At 41.3% G+C, this 11,058-nt stretch overlaps 1 protein-coding gene across 8 annotated transcripts in view; it reads right to left on the bottom strand.

Moving 5' to 3' along the window:
- The window catches only part of Zwilch (zwilch kinetochore protein), a 35,047-nt gene that overhangs the window by 2,266 nt on the left and 21,723 nt on the right, over nucleotides 1-11,058 (bottom strand). For 7 of the 8 annotated variants that reach the window (XM_021654221.2, XM_060384922.1, XM_060384925.1 and 4 more), the window contains 6 exons: nucleotides 9,158-9,314; nucleotides 8,309-8,337; nucleotides 6,852-6,988; nucleotides 3,867-3,962; nucleotides 1,261-1,373; nucleotides 565-694 (listed from right to left, as the gene is read on the bottom strand). In XM_021654221.2, coding sequence (XP_021509896.1) covers nucleotides 606-694; nucleotides 1,261-1,373; nucleotides 3,867-3,962; nucleotides 6,852-6,988; nucleotides 8,309-8,337; nucleotides 9,158-9,314 — 621 coding nt within the window. In that variant the 3' untranslated portion in view covers nucleotides 565-605. Of the gene's footprint in view, nucleotides 1-564; nucleotides 695-1,260; nucleotides 1,374-3,866; nucleotides 3,963-6,691; nucleotides 6,778-6,851; nucleotides 6,989-8,308; nucleotides 8,338-9,157; nucleotides 9,315-11,058 lie in introns of those variants that run through there. The other variant, XR_009592254.1, reaches the window with a different exon arrangement.

Raw genomic sequence — 11,058 nt, 5'->3', positions numbered from 1 at the left:
TTTAGAGACAGGATTTCTCTGTGTAGCTGCGGCTGTCTTGGAACTTCCGCTGCAGACCAGGCTAGTCTTACTCAGAGCTACTCCGACCTCTGTCTTAAGAGCACTGAGACTGCGTAAGGTGTGCGTCAGCACAACCTGGTGGTGCTTAATTTATTTTAAAAATCAAAGTAAGGGGAGGAAGGGCTGGAGAGATGGCTCGGAAGTTAAGAGCACTGCCTGCTCTTCTAGAGGTCCTGAGTTCAATTCCCAGCAACCACATGGTGGCTCATAATCATCTATACAGGGATCTGGTGCCTTCTGCTGGTGTTCAGGTGTACATGCAGGCAGAATATTGTACACATAATAAATAAAATCTTAAAATAAAATAAGATATTACCACTCAAAAATTATTATTTTTTGACTGTAGAGTTAAATGGCCAAGAAAAAGTACAAAGGAATCAGAGACTTGCAAATAACCTGGCAGGCCATTCAGGGGGTGACTGGAGAACAATCACATTCCTGATGTGTGGATTCAACATGACAATGTAAAAATACCTAAAACACAAGGTGCCCAACACAACATACTTGAGAGTGCACAGATGCCTTGTAGGGACCTTCAGCGCATGCTACTTGAAGTGCACCTGGCTGCAGGTGGCCATGTTAATGAAGACCGCCCCTTCTTCCAAACTACCGTTCAGTGTCAACTCAGAAAAATCTGCAGGCAGAAAGACAATGAGGTCAGTCAGAGGTGTACCACAAGACTAGCAGCTGAGAAGTACAGCATCTGTCTTTCACTTGAAAAGAATCTGTTTGGCAAAGCTCAGGCAGGGCAATTGTTTACACAGTACACCCTTCTGATGCTTTTAAGCCACAATTAAACAACTTACCATTTAAAATGGTACCTTTTAAAATGGCTACCTTCCCTTGGAAACCAAACAAGTACATGAATTTCTGTGTCACCACTTAGGGTTCAACAAGCGTGTTTTCTAAATCCTGCTACAATTTAATTTCAGAGAAGAAATTCTTAGAATTTAGTCTTTTTCTTTTTTGTTTTGTTTTTTTGTCACAGGGTTTCTCTGTGTAGCCTTGGCTGTCCTGGAACTTGCTTTGTAGACCAGGCTGGCCTCAAACTCAGAGATCTGCCGGCCTCTGCTTCCTCAGTGCTGGGATTAAAGGTGTGCGCCAACAAGTGCAGCTCAGATTTTATACCTACAGTTCAGGAAAAGACCTACAAAAATGATTCCTCCCAGAAAGACTTAATTTACTAGCAATCGTCTTTACCAGGCTTGTGGGAACTGGAGTGGTCTAGAGGAGGGTTCTCGCTCAGCTGCCATACTGTGTTCACCTTCTTCTGACCACCGCTTATTTCCACTCTCCATTTCTGTGGCTTCTCACTAAAGAAAAAATACCAAAAGAAAACGTAACACAAAACAAACCAACCCTAAACCAATAAGCAAACAATAGCTATTCCTTTCCTTCCTTGTAGAAATTCAGTGAAATCCTTATGTGACAAGCACTGAGGAGGGCTATAAAAAACAAAACAAAACAAAAACAAACAAACAAAAAAAAAACAGGTCACAATGCCCGAGCTGGACAAGTACAGTCAAGAAAGGGAGAGAGACAAACACACACATTTCAAAGAAAACATTTTTAAAAAGCAGCAACAGACTGGACAGTAGTTAGAGCACTGGCTGCTCTTCCAGAGGACCTGGGTTCTATTCCCAGCACCCAAATGCAGCTCACAACTGTCTCTAACTCCAGTTCTAGGGCTTCTGACACCCTTACAAAGACACACATGCAGGCAAAAAACTAATGAACATAAAATACAAATAAATTATACATATTCTCTCTCCTTCACACACACACACAGGCGTGCATGAGCACGCAGTAATAGAGAAACACTGTGCAAGCCAAGCGTGGTGGTGTCCTCAGCAATTCTACCATGTAAGAGGCTGAGGCAGGAGCATCACTCTATGTTCAAGGCCAGCAAGAGCTATATAGAGTTCAAGGCTAGTGTAAACAGCGAGACCCATTTCTATCCCCCAATTTTCCCTCAAAAAAGAAAGAGCAGTACAGGAGTTGGAGGAGGTGCCAAGGCAGACAAGCAACTGGTAAGGAACAGGAGTGAGCCTTGGGTGATTAATGATGGTCATTAACAGATAAAATTCGGGCTGGAGAGATGGCTTTGGGATAGGAGCACTGGCTGTTCTTCCAAAGGTCCTGAGTTCAATTCCCAGCAACCATGTGGTGGCTCACAACCATCTGTGAGATCTGATGCGCTCTTCTGGTGAGCAGGCACACATGCAGGCAGAATACTATATAAATCTCTTAAAAAAAAAAAAAAGATAAAATACGAGGAAAAAGTTTAACAAAAGACTCACATTAAATTATGAAATTAATTACTTAGTTTACTTAATTTAAAAAGATTATCATGGCAGAAGAGATGGCTCAGCAGGTTCAGGCCTGAATGAGTTCCATGATGAAGGGGAGAGCTGACTCCTGTGAGTTGTCCTTTGACCTCAACATGTGTGCCACAGCTTACAAGCACCCAACAACACACATATACACAAGAATAAATGCATAAGTAAGTGTAATAAGAATATTAATTTTGGGATATCACGATGGCTCAGTGAGTAAAAGTGCTTGCTGCCTGCCATGGAAGGCTGACAACCTGAGCCTCATCTTCAGAATACAAATGAAAGGTGAAAGGAGAATGGACTCCATAAAGTTTCTCTGATCTCCATGCGCATGCCACAGCATGCACTCTCCTCTATATAGCACGCGCACACACGCACGCACACACGCACGCACGCACGCACGCACGCACACACACACACACACACACACACACACAATAACGTGTTTTTACACTTTTAGTGAGCACAGACAGCTATATTCCACAGCACACATGAAGATCAGAGGACAACTCTTAGAGTCAGCTTCCTGCTTCTGCCTTGTTTCTGAGGCGGGGCTCTCATTACCCTGTTGCACAGGATGTGAGCACTGGGGTTCATGTGGCTTCTCCTGTCTCTGTCTCCCCTCTAGCACAGCTAGCACAGCTGGAATTACATAAACAAGCCACAACAGCGGCTTTTCACATGAATCCTGGAGATGGAGGAATTTGCTGACTCCCACCAGGTAAGCAGCTACCTTGCCCACTTCTGCTTTGACTTTTTTTCTTTTTTGAGACAGCGTGTCAATCCGTAGTTCTGTCTGGCCTAGAACGTGCTATGTAGATCAGGCTGGCCTCAACTCATGAGATGCGCCCATATGAGCCCTAGAATCATAGGTAGCCAAAACCATTTTTTTTTCTATAACATGTCGATTTAATTTGGCAAATTAATAAGCCATTAGAAGCTGGACACAGTGGTGCATGACTATAATCCCAAAACTTTGGAAGGTGAAACAAAATTTAAAGACAGCCTAGGTGATATAGTTAAGACCCCATCCCCAAAACCAACCAACCACTGGGCATGGATGGGGCTTACTTTCAGTATGCGAGAAGCTTCAAGAAGAAGACATGAAGAAGAGCCAGGGAGATTAGAATCTGTATGTCAGAGTGAATGGCCACAATTCTCTCACTCAACAGTTACATCCTTGGTCTTGCTGTCCCTATCTATCCTCAGCATTTTCTCTCAGTCTGTCATTTCTTCCTGGCTATTATTTTTTCCCTTGATTTTGTGACAGAACTGTGAATTGACAGAACAAAGACTAGAGGCTCAAAAGTCTTAAGTGACACAAATTCTGTGAGAAGAAACACGAAAAGTCATAAGACTCAAATCAGGGAGTGGATCAAAGACTAAGGTTAAGCCATGCTGCTTCATTAATCATATGGAAAATGGGCTCCAAACTGCCCATAAGGTACTATGTCATTGTTAAGTGCTTACCTTTGATACAAATTCTTTACAGCAGCAGGTCTGACTGGCAACTGAAAAATGTGTTGCTCATCAAGAGGATTTTGTTTGTAATATTTTATGCAGGATCTAAAAAGATAAAGATAAAACAATTTCTTTTGGTAATAAGAGCCATCAAGAAAGATGAATGCTTTCTAGTCTAGAGAAACATTTTACTGAGACCCACTAACCAGGAAACTGACAGAAAGAATGAGTTTAGAGCCACAATATTAACAAATCCTACTCTCTCACACTTTCACACACTTACACACACCCCGCTGCAAAACAAAACTTTGCTGTTGTGGCACACCTGTAATCCTAAGGCTTGGGAGGCAGAGGCAGGTGGATCTCTGTGAGTTCCAGGCCAGCCTGGTATTCAAAGCGAGTCCAGGGCAGCCAAGGCTACACAGAGAAACCCTGTCTTAAAAAGGAAAAACAAACAAACAACAAAAAAGATTGTTTTCTTTCTGGTGAAGGAAATCCCATTCACTTAAAAATGTATCATAGTACATAGATATCTTATGTAAAAACACTGGGCTAAGACTGTAGCTAAGTGGTAGGCAAGGTTCAATCACAGTTGAACACAAATAAAGACAGTGGGAAGAAGGACGTATCTGAAAGAGAAAAATAAGTAGCACAGGAGAGATAAATAAAGATTCTATGACTTCCCGAATTCTGGGAGTTTAAACAAGTAAATTTATTTATTGTGTGTATCTGTGTTTTTGTGTACATGTGTGGGTGATACCATGTCTAAGTACACATGCAGAGATTTGAGAACAACTTCCAGGAGTTGGTTTTCTCCTTCTACCATTTGGGACCCAGGGACTGAACACAGGTCCTCAGATTTGGCACCGAGTGCCATTATCTGCTGAGCCACCTCTCCTGCCCAGAATTCAGGGAATTAAAAAGCTAATTCATTTATTCTGCTGATACTTTCCTTTTTTCTCCCTCCCTCCCTCCCTCCTTCTCTTCCTTTCTCCTATTTTTCCTCCCCTTCTCTAGTGCTAGGGAATGAACCTATGGCCTTTTGCATGCTAGGCAGCTGCTCTACCACTGTGCAAGAGCTCTAACATGTCTACAGTACTGATGCTTAGTAACAGGGATGCTTACTTTAAAAAAAAGAGGGGGTTTTTAAAAGACTGGATAAATAGTAACAATTTCAAATTTTCCTCTTTACCCCTTCACACCTTATGCACATTCTAAATTTCAAAAACATGGTTTGGAAAGATGGCTTAACAGTTAAAAGAGTTTGCTACGGAATCATGAGGACCAGAATTCAGATCCCTGAGCCCATGTAACAAGCTGGACATCCCATGCACATCTGTAATGCCAACTCAGCTGGGAGGCAGAGGGAGGACTGCTGCCTCAGAAAGAAGAAACAAGGCAGTGGGGGCCGTGAGATGATTCTACTGGGAAAGGTGCTTGCTGTTAACCCTGACAACTTAAGCTCACATGGTAGGAGAGAACAGAGTCCTGCAAAATGTCCTGTCACTGCCACATATGTGTCTTTGCACACATGCACACTAAATAAATGTAAAATTGATTATTTTATTTATTTATTATCATATTTTTTGGAGACAGGGTCTCACTATATAGCCCTGGCTGGCCTTGAACTTGCTATGCAGAAGTTGGACATAAGAGACTAACTGCCTCTGCCTTCTGAATGCTGGGTTTAAAAGCACATGTCATCACACCCAGCCAAAATTTTTTAAAATTTATTTATTTTATTTTATGTGTACAAATGCTTTGCCTATGTATATGTTGGAGTGTCACATGACCGTGGAAGTCAGAAGAATTGGAGTTAGAGCTGGTTGTGAGCCATCATGTGGGTGCTAGGAATTGAACTCAGGTCCTCTGCAAGAGCAGCCAGTGCTCTTAACTGCTGAGCTGTCTCCACAGCCCCCCAAATTTTTTTTTAAATAAATAAAAAATACATGGAGAGTGATAAAGAGGGACATCGGAGGCTCTTTTCTGGCCCCTGTGCTTGGGTATGTACAGAGCATTCACACTCACATGCCTATCAATAAGTGTCTTAACATGCAAGGGTTGTTGTTCTAAACTGCCTCACTTAAACTAACCAGCTCCAATTACAGCCATGCTGACAGTCCAGGGATCTCCTTCAGTTATCACAGACAGTTGGCAGTGCTGTCTCATCTGGACTTAGAGGAGCAGAGAACTTGCTTTTTAAAATTAGAAGGATGCGAAGAAGAGAGTAACAGTAGTTACTAAGTGCCTATTACAAATTTGGTACCTTACACGGGATACACCATTTGACCTTCAGCAGTCAAATGAGTTAGTATATCCTTTTTTACAGAAGAAACAGAATCCAGTGAGAAGGGGCCTCCTAATGAAACCAGGAGTGAGCAAGGGTCGAATCTCATTTTTTTCAGTCTAAAGCCTTTCCTTCATGACACTGATCTAAAGCCACACAAAAGTAAAGACAAGGCAAATAGGTTGTAGTCTAACTAGCAATAAACACTGTGAATATTAAACAACCCAAAATAAAGCAACCAAGCACACAAACTTATTTTATGCATATTTGTGTGTGCTTGAGTGTATATATGTATGCCATACCAAATCCATGCAGGAGCCCAAGAAGGCCAAAAGAGGGTGTCAGATCCCCTAGAACTGGAGTTGCAGACAGTTGAGAGCTGCCCTGTGGGTGCTGGGAATAGAACCTGGTCTTCTGCAAGAGCGGCCAGTGCTCTTGCCTGCAGAACCATCTCTCCATCTCTACACACACTTTTAACTGCACTCTTTAGAAGACAGTATTAGAAGAGGCCAAATTTTAAATAAACACACAACAGAGCAATACTTACTGTGGGCTGCTACGGTGACTCACACCTCCAATCCCAGCACGTGGGAAACCGAGGCAGGATTACATGGAGTGTGAAGCCAGCCTAGGCTACAAATGAGACAATGTCTCAAAGAAAAAAAAAAAAAAAAAAAAAAAGCCAACACAAAACAAAAAAAACTTACTGTGTTAAAGAAAAGAGAAGCTCATGCTGAGGTTTAATGAAAAGCATGCAGATGACCACTATTTCTAGAATATGGTGGAGTTTCTGAACACGGTAAACCTGTTCCTGTGTGGTAACTGATGAAGAAATGAAGTATTCCTGGAAGAAAGAAGTGCAAAGAGAGTAAGGAAACAAAGACTGAGCAGAGCCTCCGGGAAGTCTAAGTCTGGAGGGGAAGGAAGGAAACGACCACAGAATTCACCTCTTTTACTGAGGACAGCATAAAGGGCTTCTTTAAAGACCACTCTGAATCGCTCTGTACTTGGTGAACCCAAGTCTGAGAAACTAACCAAGTGTTTGACAAATTTCCCCTCGCACATATTATTAGTCCATTGGCACAGCTTTTGGAGAAGAAATTTGGCAAGCTAAGCCATTACCGTGAAATCTTCAACTTTCCAGTTCTATTTCTGAGATTCAACCTAATAACCCATAGTGGAAATGATAAGCAGTCTTTGACAAAAGCCTTCAAAACTCTAGCCTCCTGGAGTGCATAGTTTGTACAATTCCTTACCCTTGAGTGAGCCTGGAACTTGCAAACATGATGTGGTTTTACTGCCATACCTAGGTCACTAATGGACTATCCATTAAAAAGGGAGATTATCACCTGGTCCTTATAAAAACCTTCCTAGAGCGGGAGTAGTGGCAATGCTTTGACCCCAGCATGTGGGAGGCAGAAGCAGGTGGAGTCTCTGAGTGTGAGACCAGCCTGGTCCACAAAGGGAATTTCAGGACAGCCAGGGCTATGGAGAGAGATCAGGTCTTGAAAAACACAACAACAAAAACCTGCGCAGGCTAGCCGTGAGAAGACTGAGAGGCAAAGAAGCTACTCCACCACTAACTGGCTCTGCAAGAGTGAGCTCTCATGCTATGGGGTGGGCTGCATGCGGACGGCATCCTACAAAACCTGAGCCAGCACCCTAAAGAATGTCCTAACTGCTTTAGCAAATAATCCTTTAAATAATACAAATCAGTTAAGAGAATACATTAAAAAAAAAAAAATACTCCCTCACAGAGCAAATGGATTCCCTAACCATTCTAGATAAGAGTTTTGGTAGAATTCTGGCTTCAACAAATAAAGGAATGACAAGAACAAGCTACTTTTTTTTTTTTTGTTTGTTTGATGTCTTTGAGTGTTTGGGTGTTTTGTCTATGCAATTTTTCAGATTCCCTGGAATTGGAGTTAGTAATGGTTGCAAGCCAACATGTGGGTGCTGGGAATTGAACCTCTGGAAGAGCAGTCAGTGCTCTTACACCACTGAGCCATCTCTCCAGCTCCCACAAGCTACTTTTTAACTTACTTTAAGAAATCGTAATGACTAGCATCAGCTGGCTTACTGATGCTTCCTAGAACAGAGGCTGGCACATTACAGACACTTAGCAACTGTGGGTAGAATGACTATGTGAGAGAAAGAAACTTACCAAATGATTCAAAGATGCAAGTTCCTGACCTATCAAGAAAAACATATACAAATAAGCTTTAGGAATTTTCCAATAAAATTTTAAAAATAAAAAGAACCTAAGAAAAATATTTATAGATCATAGAGAGAGGTGATCAAGTAGCTGGGTGGTGGTGGCACACACCTTTAATCTCAGTACATGGGAGGCAGAGATAGGCAGATCTCTGAGTTCAAGACCAGCCTGGTCGACATAGTAAGTTCCAGGAGAGCAAGAAACTCTATCTCACGAGAAACTCCATCTCAAAAAACAAACAAACAAACAAAAAACCAAAAAACAAACAAACAAACAAAAAACAACAACAACAAAAAAAGAGGTAATCCATTTTAATAGCTCCTCAACTATACCATAATGACATACTAATACTTATTTCAAAACTGATCATAGTTTGCCCTTAATAAAAAAAGTATTAAGTGTTAAGTACTGAAAAAAACTCTTTTAATGAGGGCTAGCAAGACGGCTCAGCAGGCAAAGGCGCTTGCTTTCAACCCTGACAGCCTGGGCTGGATCCCGGGTGCACATGGGGAGCAAGAACTGACTCCAGCAAGTTGTCTTCTCACAGCACACGTCACAGGCACCCTACCACACCACTCAACACACAAAACTCACACCTGAATGCAAAAAGCAAACACTACAGCTGTTTAACCTATACTCATCAAGTCGGGAACAGGATCCGAGAAGGAAAATGCTTGTCTCACAGCCAATCCGAGGCAAAGCCAGACTTACAGTGACTAGGAAAGTAAAAATCTAAGAGTACTTATGAATGGCAACCGGCAGGTTTTTTAAGCTTTTAAGTAGGAAAAAAGGACTTACTGACAAAAAAGCTGATATAATCTTTCTTCAGTTTGTCCAAACCAATTTCCAAAAGCATTTGAAGTGGAGTAGTTCCAGAGAGGGAGACACTGTCCATGGCTCCATGGTAAGACTGATGAATGAGCTTACTTAGTAAACTGTTACTCCCACTATGCAGCTAAAAATAGAAAAAAGTTTATGAATTCTTAAATGTAAGTATAAATACATGGAACAAGCAAAGTAAAACCATGAGTTCAAAATTATAATTGTACATTTTTAGTCTCCTGACACTATAAAATGCTTTCGATAAAAGCCCTCACAGTAGCCTGAGTTCCTAGGGTGCCACTCTCAGCTGGAGATTGACTTTAGAGGGCTTGCCTCAAATGCTCAAAACTGTGGGAACATCCCCAGAACCATATGAACAGGGAATGGTGGCATATGTCTGTAATCCTAGCACTTAGAAGGCAGAGGCAGGTGTATCAGAAGTTCAAAGTCCATCATCCTCAGCTACAAAGTCAGTTTGATACCCAATTTTTTAATAAACCAAGAAGAAAATGAAAAGCCATTCCTACTTCACTTGTGTTTTAAAACCCCAAAGCAACCATAAGAAGGTCTAAAGTAGGAAGCTTAATTTTACCAAAGAGAAGTCAGAGTTGGTTTTTGGAAGCTTTGCAACCAAGACTTTTTTTCCTGGGCAACATCAGCACCACTGGGCATCTTTTACTAAACTTCTGTACTTTCACTAACAAAAGCAGACTGAAGGAACACAAACTCAAGGTCATAGGACAAAGTTACTCTTTGTCCTATGCTGTGACAGCCAATATCACAGGTAATTTACAAATTAGAAGGAGCTATCAATTCAGACTTAACTTAGCTACCAAACATTAAAATCTATGAGATGTCACTTCACTACTACTTTCTAGTATCTCTGCTTCTTTAGTCTTCTGCGTTTGTTTTTTAAAATGAGATTCTCTTGGTTTGCACTTACTGCATGCAGCAGGCTCATGCTAATCAACACCCCACAAATACAGAATCTCATCTCACTAAACTGTAAACACCACAATTGCTGCTGCCCGCTGAATGAGCTCTCATGCTTGTTCTGTGCATTTCTCTCCAAAACACTCAAAGTCGATTATTGTTCCCTGTGCTGGGGATCAAACTTAGGGCTTCACACTGCTACAAAAATTCTAAATGTCATCATGATGAACTGGTAGCTAGTTATTAAACTGGTTCCTAATAAGCTATTTCTAACCCTTTTGTTCAGGTAAAAGTAACACAACCACACTTTGGAAAATTGATACAGTGACAAAAACATTCATCAAGTGCAGAGACACAGTTATTTGCAAGGCTTCTCCTAGAGGTTGTTGCTAAGAATTTGGCCCAGCTGGTGGCAAAATATGTTTGTTTTTTTTCAAAATTTACATTTTATAAAGTTATATGTATTCTGAATCACTTGTCAACACTGTTTTAGCGCAATTATATACACCATTTCGTGACTACATTATTGTTACTTAGACATCTGATCAACAAGGAAAATGTACATCATTTAATGTTTTTGGCTCCTATAAACAAAACCAAGTCTTCTGATGGAGAAAAATCTTTTTGTTTTGATTTTTTTGATTCAAAGATCATATTACATTTTGAGAATCTCAAGTCCTCATCAAAACTCCTTTGAAAAAGAGTACAGGTATTAAAGCAGATGCTCAGACTCATAGCCAAACTTTGAGCAGAGGGCAGGGAATCTTAAGAAAGAAGGGGGGAGATAAAGACCTGGAGGGGACATAAGCACCACAAGGAGACCAACAGAACCAAAACATCTTGGGCCAGGGGTCTTTGCAAAGAACAATACTCCAACCAACGACCATGCATGAAGATAACCTAGAACCCCTGCTCAGATATAACCCATGGCAACTCAGCCTCCA

The sequence above is a fragment of the Meriones unguiculatus genome, chromosome 6, assembly GCF_030254825.1.
Source record: "Meriones unguiculatus strain TT.TT164.6M chromosome 6, Bangor_MerUng_6.1, whole genome shotgun sequence".
Classification (NCBI taxonomy): domain Eukaryota; kingdom Metazoa; phylum Chordata; class Mammalia; order Rodentia; family Muridae; genus Meriones; species Meriones unguiculatus.
Note: the sequence above shows the minus strand (reverse complement) of the source record. Positions and strands in the feature narration are given on the sequence as shown.